The sequence below is a fragment of the Mycteria americana genome, chromosome 13, assembly GCF_035582795.1.
Source record: "Mycteria americana isolate JAX WOST 10 ecotype Jacksonville Zoo and Gardens chromosome 13, USCA_MyAme_1.0, whole genome shotgun sequence".
Taxonomy (NCBI): Eukaryota; Metazoa; Chordata; class Aves; order Ciconiiformes; family Ciconiidae; genus Mycteria; species Mycteria americana.
The window spans coordinates 7,073,320-7,090,567 of NC_134377.1; the positions used below are offsets into that span (position 1 = coordinate 7,073,320).

Sequence of the window (17,248 nt, forward strand, 5' to 3'; positions counted from 1 at the left end):
GCAGCACCCCCAGCCCCGCCGCCGCCCTCTCCCCTCAGGTGCGGTGCGGCGCCAGGCGCCTCGCCCGGCCACGCCCCCCTGCGGAGGGGCGCGCGAGGCGGGGAGGGGCGCGCGAGGCGGGGAGGGGCGCGCGAGGCGGGGAGGGGCGGGACGGCGCATGCGCCTCCCGTGGCCGCACCCTCCTCCCGCCCCTTCGGCGCGGGGTTGGCCTGGGTGGGGGTCGGCGCCTGCGCAGTGCGCTTGCACCGCCCGCGAGGGGCGGGGCGGAGGCGGAGGCGGGCGGAGGGGTCCCCGCCATCCCCGCGCGCCCCTCCGCGCCCCCTCCCCCTCCCGCCGCGGCGCTCGCGGCCCGGCCCGACCCGGCCCGGCGCGGTCCCCCGAGACTCGGGCCGCGCCGCGAAGAAGCGGGAAGGAGGCGGCTGCCCGGTAAGCGCCGAGCGCCGGCGAGCCCAGTCCAGCCCCGACCCCCGCCCGCCCGCCGGGGGGTCGCCCGCGGCCGCGCAGGCCCCGGCAAGGGCCTGTGTCCCGGGCTCCCGCCGCTCGCCCCGCTCCCGCCGGCCGCAGCGCCTCACCGCTGCGGGGAGCCCCTTCCCGCGCCGCCCGCCCCTGGGCTCGGCTTCTTCCACACCGCCACCGCCCCCTGTGCCCCGAGGGGCCGCCGGCCGCGCTGTCACGCCCGCCGCGCCGTGCGCCCTCTCAGCCGGCCGCGGCGGTGACAGCCGCCCCGCTCCCGCCTCAGCTGCCCCCGCCCGCTCGCCCGGCGGCGGCATCCTCTTCCCTTCCCTCGCTGGCTGAGCACGCTGCGTCGTCCCTGTCACCCATTTTGTGACTGTCCCTTCGCGGCGCTGCCGGCGAGAGCCGCCCCGGGGTGCCCCGGGGGAGGCCGGCTCGCCCGTCTAGCTGGGAGGCGGTGAGGTAACGGAGGGCTTCGCGGTTCCCGGCTAGCGGGGCAAGCTCAGGTTTGCCTGGGTTTTTGCATCCCACGCTGAAATAATTTGTTTCAAGCTGCTGGCTTGTTTCTGCGGAGAGGGGTGGCGGTGCGTGCGGGAGCTTTCTGAGGAGAAAGGTAGAGTGCCTGCGCTTCGGCATCTTTGTAGCTAGGTTTTGGTGTGGTGGGGAGGACCTTTGTCTGGATTCTGGTTGCACGCTTGTCTGGAGTGCCGCTTTCCTGCATTTTTGTAGCTGAAAGATCCCACAAGTTCTAGTTTTGTGCCTGCTGTCTGCCTTCCTGTGCTTCACAGTATTCCTTCTTGCAAGCCTTACATGACCTGGTAGTGCCAGGGATGGAGGAAAGCAGGTTCCTATAGCTGGGCCAGAATCAGAGTCGTGTCCTCAGAGAGAAAAACAATGCAGTGCTGATGCTCAGCAAACTGCACACTTCTCTCCACAACAGCATCTCACCGTCTGTGATTGCATGAAGTGTCTGTCTGTGCTAGGATCTGGAAAACATAGCTCTTTTGTAGTAGAAAATTTATCTTGTAAATGGTTCCACAGGGTGGAAAGTGTTTTCAAGACCCGTAGGCTCTGCCAAAGGATGTAGTCTGTGCAAGCTCTGCTCACCCCAAAAGCAAACATAAACCTTCTGTTGCTGCTTCCTGCTTAATTAATGGTATGGACTTTGGCTGCTGAAATGTAGGCAAACTAAAGCCAGTGGCTGCTTTTAACACTCTGTGGATCATAATAGAGTTCTGCAGTAGCTCAGAAGTACGATTTCTCCTCCCCCCTCCAGCCTAGTTGATTGTTGTTAGGTAGTAGCTAACAAAAATGAAAAGAGCAGGTCATTGTAAACAGTCCGAGATTAAAATTGAGAAACTGAGATGGGAGTAGTCTCTTGTTTCTTGTAACACTGCCACTTAATTTTCAGTTAATGGAAAAATCAGATTCTAGGCTGGTAGACTATGTGAAATAAGAGAAAAGAAAACTTGATTTTTCAGATGTTTTTGTATGTCTGAAGACCTGTGTCTGTTTTTCTTTCTTTATTGAATACAATACATAATTGTGGGGAACAAAGCATCTCAAATCTTTTTAACTTATTGTACCATTTCTGTCAAATACAGTGCCATTTAGATAAACACTGCAGTCCACATTTCCCAGTTCTTTTATCTGCTCAAGTCGAAGAGCTGTTTGTTGACATGAATTTTGGTGTGACCATTAATAAAGATCTGTGTTGTCTCTTTAGTAGTATAAAAGACTGTTTTATTAAAATTCGATGATGGTGGAACATCACAGTGGGCAAACCTCTGTGCAGGGATTTCCAGTTCTCATGGACTGTACTTTTTGTTGTGTTTTGCGGCTTACCAGCTCTGCAGTATTTTCCCTTTCCCTCCGTGTTCTAAGGCAGTGTGATATCTGTGGCCTTCCAGGCTACCAAAGGCGTCTTCTGTATCAGGCTTGAGGAGAGGCTTAAGCGAAGGTTTCCCTTAATGGAGAGTGTGTCCATAGTAGCAAATCAAAGAAAACTTCGGTGTGAGGCTGAAGTCTGGCATGTGATAGTTCACGCTAGTAAATTGTCGGCATGGTCGCTAGCATGGCTTAGCTAGGGCCATCTAACATTTTCCTTAGCCACACCTGGGCATCATTCATAGGTGGCAAATGCCAGTGCTTCTCCAAACAGGCATGGGACATGGCCACCCTTTTCTGGATGGGGGAGAGGGGAAAGCAATTTTGACTGTATAGTCACAAATCAAGCAGTGCAGGTTTCCCTCCGGACTGGAGAACAATCTCTGGCCTGTATTAGTTACTAGTGTAAGGAGAGGCCAATGAGTTTTAGAAGTTTCTGTCTAAGTGCATGTTGGAATAGTTATTTTTATGCTGCAAAGGTTTTCATTGTACAGAATAGATGAGGTGATGTACAGTTAACATTTTAGGTATGAATAAATATATACTTACAAGTAATATGGTGAAGGGAAATAAGTTCATGCCATTTTTGCTTTACTGTTAGTATGAAAGAGGAAAATATGTTCTCAGAAGGTGGAGGCATGCGATGGAAACTCCTTAAGACATCTTTTACTAACATACTTCAGAAGTTCTTTTTTTCTTGCCTTGATCTTGCAACGTTGGAGCCTGTCTTGCCAACTAGGATCCAGTTCTAGGAGTGTATAATGCTATTAATGTGACTGAATCTCTGTTGCTCAGTGGGAAAAACAGCATAAGAAATGTTATGCTTCTACTTCCTGGCTTCAAAAATCACCCCATTTGATCTTATTTTTAGTCTTTATACTGAAAAAGGGAGAAAAAACGGGTATTAGAAGCTGAGCTATATACTTAATCGTAGCTTTAAGTGACTAGTCACAAGGAACATATTACTTGTTTCTTTTGAGCTTATTCCAACTGAAATGATCAGAGAAGCCACCATTTGGAGCACTCAACGGTGTAATGCAGCCTGCAAGTAATCATAGGATACTATCTTTTAACATAAATAGTTCATCATTAGAGTTTTCACACACACATGCATGATTTTCTTTGGGAAAGAGGACTTTTTCTTTACCGTAAAGGCACTACAACTTTTGATCTTCATCTTTGTAAGTAAATGTCTCAGGATACCTTAATTTTGCAAAGAAATGACACTGTGTTGCAAATAAGTGGCAGAACTAGTAGCTTCCCAAATTATAGAAAAGAAGAGTAATACAAGAATTAATTGTGAAGTTAGGTAAAAGGAGACTTTTTAAAGGGGATCAATCTGCAAGGTTTCAGTACCAAAAAAAAAAAAATTTAGATCTAGCCATTTGTTACATATTAAAGGGTTGTAAAGCCACTTAAGCAAAATTTCAGAGAGAAAATAACTCATTTTTACATACTTGAAGACTTGGTTTGACATTTATGAAAGGTAAGACTTGCATGATCCTCAGTTAATTTTATTTTCCAGGACTGTTTGCCAGAATGAAGCTAAGCTAATGATCATCTGCAACTAACTAGTATATATGCAGTTTTATTCAGGAAAATAAACTGAGCTTCTAACATCTAGTATTTAAATAGTATTAAAAAATAATAAAGGTAGTATTGAAGTACTTGAGTGATATATTTAATGGCATCAGCATGAAGGTATTGGTATTTTTCTGATGCTAAAAAACATTTTCTTGACTTTGGTCATTTAGCCAGTGTAGGATACGTGTTCTGCACAGGTACCTGCAGTGAATAATGATTTCCTATGGGATATACATTCTGAGGGGGTGGGTGGAAAGCTTGACCAAGAGGCTGGCATTCTTAACACTCCTTGAAACTTTCTGTGTTCTTCTTAATACATTTCTATATGTGTTCTTAATTAAAAGCACACAGTGGTTTTGGCAGATGGAGCCTTCTTGAAACTTCAGCTACAGAATTTCGTTGTTCTGTGAGGGCTGGTGCTGGAGAGGCTCCTTCACACATATTTCACTGTTCATTGCTAAGATGTTGGCAGTCTTCATATTGACAAGTCTTAACTGACATGGACAAGTTTATAAAAATGATCTATTAGAGCTTGACTTTCTCTGTTTAGCCATAGGATTTTTAAAAAAAAATATTTATTTATTTATAGTTTTTACTGAGTTGCCAACTTGTACTGAGCTTAAAGTTTCTTTTATTTAGCAAGCTAAATGACACTGAGGTTTGGTAATGGGTATGCATTTAAAGTAGCATCTGTTGTGCAGTTAAAAATCTTTCTTTGCAAAAAATGGTCTTCTCTGTTTCAGTTTGCTTTTCCTTAAAAAGTAACCAGCATTGTAAATAGTTAATGGCAGATATTTCCTTTGAGTCCCTGAAGGTCTTTTCTGGAGGAAAAGGAAAAAATTAAAACTGTTCTTTATAGACATGGTTCCTACCACAAACCTGACTGCGTAATTCTGTTCGCTTGAAGTTCTAGTTTTGCTTTTATTTTTTTCTGTGACAAAAAGATCTTTCTTTCCTTGCAATGACAGAAGCATGCAAGGGTACTTTTTATCTGCACTCATTTATATCAAATGGACAATTACATGTCTCTTCTGGAAATGATGAACTTAGATACAGTTGCTGGAAGTTGTCATCAAATTATTCTTGACTTACGATTTGTAAATGTGAGGTACGTCCTTGAATGTGGCACTATCACTGGGTTTGACTATAACCGAGAACTTTTCATCAAGAATTAAGAAGTTAAAATGAACACTTTCTGTTATAAACATTATCCCCCTCACAACTGTTGCTATTCTTCTTTCTAGCCTTATACAAAACTACAGGAGAGGGTTTCCTCAACCTGTAAGTATGGGTATCCCTATGACTTTGAAACAAAATTTAAGGGTGATGTTATGCCATTCTGCAAAGGTTTTGATAGTTTGCTATGATAGATGTTACTGTGATTTACAGCCAAGCTCAAATCTGCTTAATTAAGTGAGCGTTAAAGATTTTCAAGGATGGCCTATCGCCCTTTCTTCAGTGCTGTGGTCATTGGTCTTTTTCTTCTTCCAGATGCAGTCAGTACTGTAACACACCAAAGCTAATGGAAAGGAGAGTGAAGCTGCTGGGGGTCCCCATGGCTTGCGCCATTCCACGGTGCTGCCAGCCCTTTGTTCTTGTCAACTCAAAATATGGGGGCTTGGTCCCATATCTTTGGACCACTAGCTGCTTATATATCTTGGGTCACTCTCCTAACTTCCTTTTGTTTCCTGCTTATAAAGTTGTCAGTATTTTCAGCCCTAAAAGCTTGTCATTAATGGCAGGGATTGATTTGTATTTATATATCAGTTGTCACAAAGAAACCAAAACTGCTGGTTATACGATGTGCTCCTGAGCTCTATATTATGCTTTCAAGGTTTGATCTTCCATATGCTGATATTCTAGGCTTTGTACCTATTTCTTTTTGCATTTTAACTGTATGTGTCTGATTGAAAGATACCCAACACTTTCAAATTTCTTAGTAAACAGTATAAATTTTGTTTATGAAAGCTCACTCAGGAAAAATATTAAAAACGTTTTAAATAATATAGTTCCAAGTGCGTACATGAGATTTCAGTCTACTTGCATTTCAAGTTCAGAAGTAAATTTGCTATATTAAAACCCTAAAATTATCCAAATATGCATTATAAGAACTTCTTGACAGTTTTCTGTAAATGTTTCTGATATATACCTGTAAAAAATAGTCTCTATCTACAGAAGAAAATTCCATTAAGTCTATAACTTATGGATGTTAATGTTGTAAGTAAAGGATACTTGGAGGAAAAAATAACTATAAAGACTTCAGTATAGCCTTTTTTAGTAGAAAGACTTTTCCAGAGGGAATGGGAAATTCTGAGGCCTTCAGCCAAACATCAAAGGCTCGCCACGAAACCTGGAGGTATAGGAGCTTCTCAAAGAAATATCGTAAAAGTGTTTCACAATGAAAAGTGCTAAAGTGTTAGGCACTTGGCATACCACGGTGATATCAGCCCATCAGCGGTCACATCAGGTAGGGATGCTGTACTGGTCCTGGGCTTTTAGTGCTTTCCCAGGCTCCATCCCCATGTAGAGTCCTGCATTGCTGCAACAACCAAACTGTCCAAGGAAACAGGGACTCCATAAACTGTTTAGTGATTCACCCTTTTCTGGAAGGCTTGGAATAAAAATGTGGAAGAGAAATAGTATCTTATCCTTTTTTCCTGGGGGGGGAATAGTGGCTGCAGATGGGAGCCTCTCCATCCTATCCCAAATACTTTTCTCCTACATGACTCAAATGTATGTCCTTGGGCTTCCCCACTGGGGTAGGTAAATGCTCCTCCCCTAGTGATACCAGGGTACTTAGGAAAGATTTGCATGCAGGCCTGTCTCTTCTCTGTCTGCCAAGCCTGAAGGATTTTAACTGGATGTGCTGCTGACAGGTCTTGGAGGTGCAGGAAGGTGTGGGTTGGAGCACAGAATTCAAACCAATAGATAGCCAGTCTTCAGACCCTCTATGGTGGTCTGAGTGCCCTGTTTTGTCTTGTGTTGATTGCTTAAATATAACACAGTTACCTGGTTCCTCATCTAGCTTACCATGTGGTTCCACAGAATAGTGTGGCTTGGAAAGCAGTGGTGGTTGGGCAGCAGTAAGAGGTTCATTTAAATCAGGGCTGTTGCTGAGTGTCCAATAGCCTGAGACTGAATTAAAAGAAATTTGGGGCTATACTGTCTCTGACCAGGTGAGCCTTCCTTCTTGTTCACAGTCCCGCTGCTTCCTTTGCATAGTATCTAGCAATTATAAGGTGAGTCAGATCAGTGCTGATCTGACTGAAAGACCAACTCATCAAAAAATGAGCTATGATCTCTAGAATTGAAAGAAGGGAGAGGACTGAGGAAGGGGTGGGACTGCTTCTTTTTGTGGTAGGGTACAATTAAGTTATTGTCATGACTAGCTTAAGCAATCCCCAGCAGGCACTTCCCTCCCCCAGCCTTAGGAAGGCTGGCTTGTGGATGGGCCATTCCCTTGGTCCAGCTGAGGCCAGGATGGTCCTTCTGGGGCTGGGGCTCCCAGAGCCATAAGCACCTGGGGGCTGGGAAGGTCCTTGGAGGATGTATCTCTGTATGCTTCTCCTGTCCTCTGTTCTTTTTTTTCTTTTTTTTTTTTGGTGTAATGCCTTCAGGAATGTTGTCAGACCAGGTTGGTGGTGAAGTGGACATAGTGAGCACCCAGTCAGCTCCCAGTTCCAGAAATCCAGGCAATAGAAAGTCCTCAAGTTGTGAATACGTTATTCAACAGCTGGTAAGACCAGATTTGTCATTGTACCCATGCTGGAAACAGGATTTGGGGTTTTTGGGTTTTGCACGAACTGAAGATCTGATGGAGTGTTTTGGATGAACCTGAGACCTGGTCGTAGTTATTCACTTACCTCACAGGTTTCACCTGTAACACACTTGTGCTGGGAGCCGCTGGTCTACCTCCTGAAATAGCACATTGCGTGTCCTTTCTCTGTCCCCCTTTTTCTGATAGGAGCTAAGCTACTGCATGCCTTTTTTCTCCCTGTGAACTTCATGCTGCAGAAGCTTTTGCTGCAGTTGTTGGTACAAGAGTTCAGCTGACAACGTTTTGAATGGACAAAAGGGAAAAGGCCACCACTGGTCACCTACTCTAGCTAACACTTTTGGGAACAGCTGTGCTAGAGACAGAGTACACTTCATTGCAGTGTTATCTACTAAGCTAGTCAGTTTGAAAAAAAGGAAGCTGTTGTGTTCGTGCACCTTTTGTTGTGCTATTCTGCCAAATTCCGTGGTCTTAAAATTGTACATTGCTGGTTTTGAAAGTACTTCCCTGGCAGTGCAAGGAAAATTTCCATGTGTGCAGGGGAATCTGATTGTTGGTTAAGGCATACAGTATATACTTAGGGTTATATGACACTAAATACACCTTTGTAACTGGAGAGTTATTGATTTTTGTAATAACACTTACTTCAGAACATGCTTGGAATGATGATAGATAACAACACTTTCAGTTAACGTGGTTAACTGATCAAGTATCACTTTTTAGACTAGCTGCTTTTATAGTTAAAGCTGGCCAGTCCTTTGGGAAATTTATTGTGTTAAATTTTTTTTTGCCCAGAAAACCTACAGTGCCAAAATGAGAGTTGGTTCTATTTTATTGGAATATTAACCTGAGGGGTTTACAGAGAAGGTTGAGATTTCTGCTAAGTTTGTTTAAGCCTTTAAAATCTGACATAGAGGTGTAACTGCTATCCAGGAAATAGGTATATATTACATCATCTGTTAGTGCACAGCTTAAAATTTGAATGCAACTGTGAAATTTACCAAAAGGAGTGAAAAATGACAAAGCAGCCAAAACCAGGTTTTAGTATCCCTCCATGTTTATCGTACTAATATTCTACATATTATATTCCCTCTTCTGTTTCCTTTATTATGTTCTGCCGGTTGCGGTTTATCTCAGCTTGCACTTTAAGGGACACACAGACTGCCTTCAGATATAAGGGTATTTTTCATTATGTGTATTATCAACACCAGTGAAACAAAACCTATATAATAGTAATGTGGATGGCATTCTCATCTATAGTGTGGGCAGCCCTAGTTAGTGGGCGTGCTACAGGGTACTTAGCCCACTTAGAATATTTTTTAATGAGCTCTAGGATGGATACCAATAAGGTATAGACTTACCTGCTCTTTTGTTCTGGTTTCCAAAACTGTAATTCAAAAAGAAAAGCTTCTGAAGGTGCAGTCAATGTAGAAGTTAGTGCTGAGACCGAGTTATGGACAGTGCTCCCCTTCCTTGTGAAATAGATTCCCCACGCTAGGAAGAATCAGTTGGACTTAATTGATGAACAGTTGTTTTTTCTTTCCTCAGCAGTGGTTTGAAATAGCAGTTGTTTAAAGTAGGAGCTTGAAAACAAGACTACATTATTTAATTTTGTTATGAAAAGGCTTTTAGAGCACAGTTGGTAAGTTTAGGAGTTCTTCTGTAAATGTTCCTGTCACTTGTCTGGAATGTTAAGTATTGCAACCGTTACACATTGCTCCCAGCAGTTACAGCTCTGAAGTTTTTTCCAAAGAAGGAGTAGAGAAATTTAGGTGTATAACAGCCAATTCTTGCCCAAAGCTCTGGTCTTTCCTCCCTTCTGTTTAAAAGAGAAGTAGCAATAGCAAATGTGGCTTGAAAACAGTGGATGGATAATGTAACTTAAAGGTAGAATTCCTATTTTTGTAATTTCACAACTTGTAATGGACAACTGTGAAGGCCCTTTTGAATTTTTAAGATAGAAAGTAATAGGAAAGTCTTTGTCTCTAAATAACTACCTGCAGCAGTTGTTCCAAAATTGCAGCACCCATAAATCATTGACATCTGTGTATTTTCCTCACGGCATAAGAACGTAGCAGACACTGCCCTGACTGGAGCAGGGATCCATCCCACCTGGTGCTCTGGGTCTAGCCGCGGCTATGAGCAGATGCCTCAGGAAAAAAAAAAACAAACCAAAACTGAAGTCTTCCCTCCTACCCTGACTATGTTCCCATCTTACAATTATTTTTGGCTCAGAGGGGTTCTGAGCGCTTAGTGCTCAGCTCTTTAGCATCCATTAGGGGAATTTCTCTACCTTGTACATGTCCAGTCTCTCCTTCCACTTGCACTTCATGCAGCCACAGCTTTCTTTTGTTCTGCATTAAAAATATGGCTCATTTTTCTTATTTTGAACCTAACTCCAACTTCATTTGTTAGTCCTTAGTTTTAGTACTGGAAGAGATGATTAACAGCCCGTCCCAGTCTGCCTTCTCAATGCCATTCAAGATTTCATAGGCTTTTGTCATATTCCCTGTGAGATGTCTCATAGGAGCTATTACTCACCTTTGATCTTATTTTTGCCCCTTGCTGAACCTTTTGCAGGTCTATAAGAAGTCCTTTTTCTGAGGTTGAGAGACCAGAACTGCACATACCAGTTAAGTGTGGGTAGATGGGCAAAAAATTGATTTGTTGAGTGCGATATTTGTGTTTTATGGTTTGTTTTCTACTCCTTTCTTTAATAATTCCTGGAATTGTGTTGCTTTTTTTGCCTTATCTTAAACACTGTACCGATAGTTTAATAAAGCTGTGATTCAAAACACTGAAGTCTTGCTGAGCAATATTGATGAGTTGAGAGCACATTTATGTATGAAGCTGAGGTTGATTTTCCCCAAGAGATAGATTGCTTTGTGTTTACCTACATTTGATTTTATTTGCTGTTTTTGTTGTCCAGTTAGTCGCATAAGGGTCTTCTGTGATTCCATGCAGTTTCCTGTTACCCTTGGTATCTTAAATAACCCTCTAGCATCAGCAAACTTTCAAGTCACTAAAACTGATGTCTTGAATAAAACAAATACACTGCTTGCTCTGGGCTTCTGGAATCCAGTGGTTAATGGATTATGTTTTTGGAATTATTGAGCAAGAGATTTCATTTTAGAGTGCTTGTGCAGCTTGCAGACTGAAAGCTTGAGCAGTGGACACTATAAATGTAGAGAACTCTGTCTCTTAGTAGCTTATTTCATATCCCAGATATTAAGTTGTGGGTGACTATGCTGTCTTGCCTGCAGAGACTTGGGGAAGTTCTGAATCTGTGTTTTACAGGGGGTTGAAGAGGCTGTGTTTTATAATCTTTTCTTCACAGTTCTGCCTTTTGGGACTGTGTAAGTGACCTAAAAATGTCATTCCCTAATTATTTGGGCAAAAGTTGTCAGCCTAAATATATCAAAACCAAAGAACTTCTACAAATAGAGAGTAAAAGTGTACTGACTCCATTGCTTAGATGTGAATATTTCTATTTTCCTCTGTATTTTGGGTATTTGATGTTTCAAAAATGCTCAGTATCCTCAAACTTGAGGGATCAGTTGTTTCTATTTTTCTGGAACTCTTAAAAGATAATTCTAAGATTATTTATCATTTTCTTAACAATTCACAATTTTTTAATAGATAAAACTGCTTAATACCTCTTGATACTTTTGTATTTTCAACCAAAGGCAAAAGGCTAATACCTTCTTTGCTGCTTAACTCTCTCTCACCTTACAGGCACAGGAAACCATTTCTTGTACTCTTGCAATTGAGCCTTAGTTTTGTGACAGCAATATTAGTATAAATAAGGATATTAAATAATGGATGAGATTAAAATAATCACAGTAAGAAATCATAACCCCCTCTTCAGTTTTCAGGTTTCTGAAGTGTACATAAGAGTAACCCTGAAAGCATTTCATGTTGACTGGGTGGATGTATCATATCAGTTTACAGTAAAGAGCAGAGCCATGCTATTGGGCAAAACACGTTTAAATTATTATTTATAGAGTTGTGTTTGCAGTTGGTATAAAATGCAGGACTGGTTTCACATGCCTCCACCAGAGCAAGGAGAGCACGCTCCTGAACAAGATTCCCTTTTGTTTCCTGTACTATGTGTGCTGTGGAAAGAGAGACGTCTGGGAAAGGATACAGGTTAGAGCAAATAGTTACATTTGAGTTTAGGAATGCAGTCTTTCTATCTGATATTTTCGGCTCGTTTTGGCTTTTTTCCATCCTGATTAATTTTATAATTGATAGTGTAGTGCTAGCATTAATCAAATGTTTTCCAGTAACGTCTTGTGTCTGTTGATAGATGAGTATTTTGTTTAGTAGTGTGATATGAGGGACCTCCAAAAGTCTCTCTTGACTGTCTCATGGAGTTACAGCTCTTAATTCCACTGCAGCTTTTTAGTGCTAAGCTTATACTTCACTCTTCCCCCCCCCGCTTTTTTTTTGAGGTGGGAGGAATTGTGTATAAAGGCAAAGGAAGTCTTCAGTAATTCCTTCTTTCTCCTTAGGGCAAAATATAAGCTACAGTTTTATATGCAGTATTTGTTTTTTAAAACAATAGTGAAATAATATTTTAGCTTTCATTTGAATTATTAGTGTTGTGTATTAATCTTCAGAAAGCTTCATTTGGCTAGTGAGCATTTTATTTCTTACTTTAAAATTTAGTGTTGGGCAGAGACAAATTTATTGTTGGTTCCTAATACTGTGTCTTCCTAAGGAATGTAGTGTTCTTCTTTAGAAGCATAAAGGTAGTCTTTACCTGTGATATCTGCCTTTTGAGAAACTGGGTGAACTAGGGCTTTTTCCTCTTACAATTCAACAATATTGGTGTCTTTGGTTTTCAGTGCTGAAACCCCATCTTGTTTTTTCCTTCCTGAAGAAGGTGGGAGGGGAGAAATTGGCACCAAAAGGTCATAAATTCATTTTAAGAGCCTGAGTGAGCAGCTACTTTTAGAACCTGTAATGCTAATTAATGTCTGGTCCTTATTTTAAGTTAAGTTGAACTCATTTGTATCTTTTTGTCAGTTTTTAAACTATAATTACACACTCTTCTTACAGTAAGAAAGTAACTACTAGAGCTTAGTTTCTCTGGAAGAAAAACAGGAAGAGCAGTACCTAACCCTCCCTGTCCTCTAAGTATCTTTGAAGTTTCTACCTTTGAGTTTCAGTAAATCACAAATAGTGTTTTTCAATGTCAAATTTATGGGTATTTTAAAGTAATGCTGTGATGAAACATGAGGATTACACTTAGTTACATTGTTTAGTTTCATTTATTTACATGACTTTGCTATGCAGTTGCTGTTCTTGAAGCAAATACTGTTGCATGTTTTCAGGAACACTTCTAAAACATGCTTTTTTTTTTTTTTTTTAAAGCCGTTACAGATGAGAAACACTTGACTTCACACAGTCTTTTGTCACTGATGACCTCTGTGAATATATTCGTAAGAGTATAAATGTTTTGTACTGTAAAAGCTAATGTTAGGCTGTATTTCTTTTTGAGATTATACATCCAGTGGGTTATGTTACTATATTACTTGCTATAATAACCAGATCCCAAATGTATTGATCTTTTACTTTGCATGCAAAAATCATGCGTGCAATGTGTATCTGGCATGTTGTAAGATGTGTCAGACTTGATGAATGTGCTCTGTAGACTTGATAAATGTGTATTGCAAATGGCCATTGCTGGGTGTCTGCAGGCCAGCTGGAGCTACTGCTTTGTCTAGGTTGCCAGACAAGGTTGTCAAGCTCTGCCCAAATGTATGATAGTCATATCGTTGCCAGTACCCTAACCTTCATTATAGCACTGGTTTTCTAGCTCTGTGAGCTGTCAAAAAGCTACGGTTTTGATTTACTGGATTTGTTGCAAGAGTATAGTTTTTTCTTTGAGGTAATTTTTTAAATGCAATCAGCTTCACAACAAGCTGTGCACTGAAAATTTGTTCGATTATTTCTCAAGCATGATATGGGCAACTTTTTAAATGTAGTCTGTAGAACATCAAAATATCATTCAGTAGTAGCGATGCCAGTTTTACTAAACAACTCTGTCCTCTTTGGTCTTTTCAGTTTTAGTTTTCAATTGAATAAGGTCAAAAGCACAAGTAAGTGTTCAACTCATAAACGTGAAAAAGGCAAGAAATGTAAGTGTGGCAACTTGGTCCTACCTGTAAATATTAGCATCTGCTTCTGGAATCTAGTAGGCAGTTGTATCACTTAAAATTATGTGTGTATAGCAAACGTATTACCTTCATGGGGCTTTTCTGGTTTGGGTTTTGGTTTTCTTAGGAGTGTCTCATTTCAAATTATCTCTTGGCTATTTAATCTTCTGTGAAGGCGTTCTGATTACTAGTAGCCATATGGCAGGAGCGGTGCATTTTTAACATTTTGATGATGAAACTGCAACAGCAGATGAAGTTTTCTGTGTCTGCTTATGCCAGCTTTCAGAACTAAAAGGAATCTGGAAGATATAAACAAATATTTTCAGTGTCTTAAAACGAAACTTCCTGTTGCTTCTGTTAACAGCACTTAGGGATCTGAGGATGCAAAACTCCTGGAGTTTTACTGACTTTTGTCAAAGTCAAACTTGAAATATGCTTGTGTGCAGCTGAGGTGCTGATGGGGAGGAAGGAGTGTGTGTTAGTGTACAGTGTTAATTTTGTTAGCTGAAATGAATTAGTACTCCTGATCACTGTGTTTTTGTGTAGCACATCTCATGCACTCAATCATCAGTCTGCTTTTTGTGCCTTTGAAATGCTTAACTTCTTAAGAGATGGAAACAACTAGATGTGTCTCATGTTTCTAATCAGCCACAGGATATTGGGCTCAGATAAACCTGATCACTCACTTCCACCCAGAATCTGTAAGACTGAAAAGGGAGTGCAAGTTTCCTCTTAATCTTCCATCCTATGTCTTCTGACTCAGGGGAGGCAAAGAAGACAACTGCCAACTTTCCCATTCTTGCAAGAGGGAAGAGGGTCCCGTTGTGACTAGTCCTTCTGGTAGTCCATGATTCAAGTTATGGCAGTTGGCCAGTATACCCTTTCTTAGGTTGTCTTCCAGAATTAGCAGTTCTTGTGATAACTGCAGTGTTCGGGTCTGCTGCAGCTGCTCCTCGTTTGAGTAAAGTCAGCTTTGTTTCCCAGGGTTTTGTTTATTTGCTCATGGTTGGAATGACAGTATTGACAGTTGTCTGCTGTTTGAGAGAACTTGAAGGCAAGGTAAAGATGCGGAAGTGTCCTGACTGCGGACCATGGAACGTGGTGGGTTACTTCTGGTTTATTCTCAGAGATAATCCTTATAATCGTATGACTAGAATTAAATTTTTTAAAATCCCATGTGTTTATTAACATGATTTTGAATAATAAATGGTTTCAGGGAATCTGAGTTTTTTGACTTCTTTTAATTTTTATAAAATACTTTTTTCTCTGCAACTGCTGTTACTCTCTCGGTACTTTAGTTACCAAGCTGGTGGTAATCTTTTCTCAGATCCAGTGCTGTTGGTAGTCAGACTGTTGCCTGAATACTCCCACGGTATTTTCCTTCCCACAGTCAGAAATAAAGAACATTGCTGCCCTAATAAGCCTTTCTTTTGCTGGCTAACAAATGAACTCTGCAGCATGGGTCACTTATAAAATATCCTCAGTTCAGTGCCATTTGTGGAAAGAGAACTGAAAAAAAAATATTATAATTTGGAGTGGAGCTGTAGGAAGTGCTTAGTTCTTGGTAAAAATTCATTTTTAAAAAAAGCAAAAACCATTGGTCAGTCACATGCATTCTGTTTGGCTCTAATTTTTGGTCTTTACTGCTATTCCGGACTTCTGGTCTTATATAGAGCATTATATATAAAAAAAAAAAAGACATGGCTTTTCATTTGTATTTTATGTTTAAAATTTCTTTCTTTCTGCTTGTAGATTTGTTTGTAAATGCATCATAAACAGACAGCCCAGAATGAAGAAAGCAAGCAGGAGTGTTGGCTCAGTGCCCAAAGTGCCTGGAGTAAATAAAACTCAAACAACTGAAAAAGCCAAACCAGAAATCGGCTCCTCAGTGTCTGCAGTAACAAAACTCTCCAAAACCGGGACATCAGCATCTCTTTTGAAGGTAATAACCAATAGAACGTTCTGATTATTTATATTTTTTACAATAAAGCTTTAAAAAGAGTAGAATTTTAAGGCATGTCATTAATGCAGCTTAGACTAGAGATTTGTTATACGGGTAACTGAAAGGAATTTGGGTAGTTACGCAGCACTGGCCAGGGTAATAGGACCTTGTGTGGCATTCGTGCTGTATTTTTCATATTGCAATGTGTGATGTGATGGAAAGCAATATACTTTGCAGAACTTGGCTATTCTGCAAAAGGAACAGAGTGGAAGTTGCATTCTGATGAATGTTATTAGTAGTGTCATGTGTTATGCTTGAATGGTATGTCAGTGACTAATGGGATTTGATAAGAGCTATTTATGAATTCTGAAAAAAGAACTAATGTATTGAACATGAGAAACTTTTTGATATCAGTGATCCGTATCAGGTCAGTGCAGCTGCATTCTTCTAGCTGTTTTGGCCTTTGCTTTGTGTGAAGTACTGCTTGAGCTGAATTTTCACAAGTCGATTCTTGCTCCTAGAACAAGTTCAAAGGTAGAGGTTTTCTCTTACATTAGCAAAACAGGGCAGTAGATTTAGGAGCATATGGTTTTCAACAACTAAGAAAAATAAGACATACTGAGGTGTGCTGGTGTGGAGTTTTCACCTGGGAGTGAACACATGTGGGTTGGATGGATGGTATGAGCCTGCCTGGTCTCCCTCCCTCTCCTGGCATGGAAGCATGGCTGGACCCACCTCCTTTTGCCTTTCTGCAGCCCAGTATGCAGAGCTGTGGCACTGCTGCTGCTGCCCTGGAGCAAATGAACAGAACAAGGAAAAGGGCTGGTGTCTGCAACTGGGACCTGAACCACTGTCACCTACAGGAAGCCAGATAGGCCATTTAAATAATTGGCAAATAAAGACCTAAAATTAAAGAAGTGGTAAGGGTTGAGGTCTCTCTGTAGTAGCTGTGGAGGATTACTGAAGTCAAAAGGTGTGTTCCCTTTTCTCTCTTTTCTTCCTGCTTTTCTTTTATGGAAGAATGGTTAATACTTCTGCCAGTGAACTTGCAAGCCAGGTTTTAGCTAGATTTTCTCCTGGTGCTCCCCCTTTCATCTGCCACCCAATGTATCTTGCAGTTTTCTTAACTTTAATCTTTTGATGCTTGTTGACACTACTTATTTTGTATTTCTAGAAACCTCTCAAAGAATACGGAAACAAAAGTCCTTTGTAGTTTACTTATCGGGTTTCTTATGTTATACTTCTCAGTGAGATAAAGGAGGAGGATGAGCTAACACTGAAGAAATTTGACCCAGTATGCTTTCACAATTTTACTTATATTAGTAACACTTCTGGCTATGTTTGGGTGTAGGATTAGAATTTATGACAATTGTATGTTTGAGACACAATGAAAATTACTAAGACTTATCTCAGCTTTATGTTACAGCCAGGCTTACTCATACA

At 41.2% G+C, this 17,248-nt stretch overlaps 1 protein-coding gene across 4 annotated transcripts in view; it reads left to right on the forward strand.

The window, feature by feature from the left end:
• Nucleotides 1–306: 306 nt before the first annotated feature.
• The window catches only part of SPECC1L (sperm antigen with calponin homology and coiled-coil domains 1 like), a 73,462-nt gene continuing 56,520 nt past the window's right edge, over nt 307–17,248 (forward strand). Inside the window, exons 1-2 of one of the 4 annotated variants that reach the window (XM_075516112.1) lie at nt 307–426; nt 15,616–15,805. In XM_075516112.1, the coding sequence (XP_075372227.1) occupies nt 15,653–15,805 (153 nt within the window). In that variant the 5' untranslated portion in view covers nt 307–426; nt 15,616–15,652. Of the gene's footprint in view, nt 427–760; nt 916–11,722; nt 11,849–14,845; nt 14,965–15,615; nt 15,806–17,248 lie in introns of those variants that run through there. The other 3 variants (XM_075516113.1, XM_075516111.1, XM_075516114.1) reach the window with 3 other exon arrangements.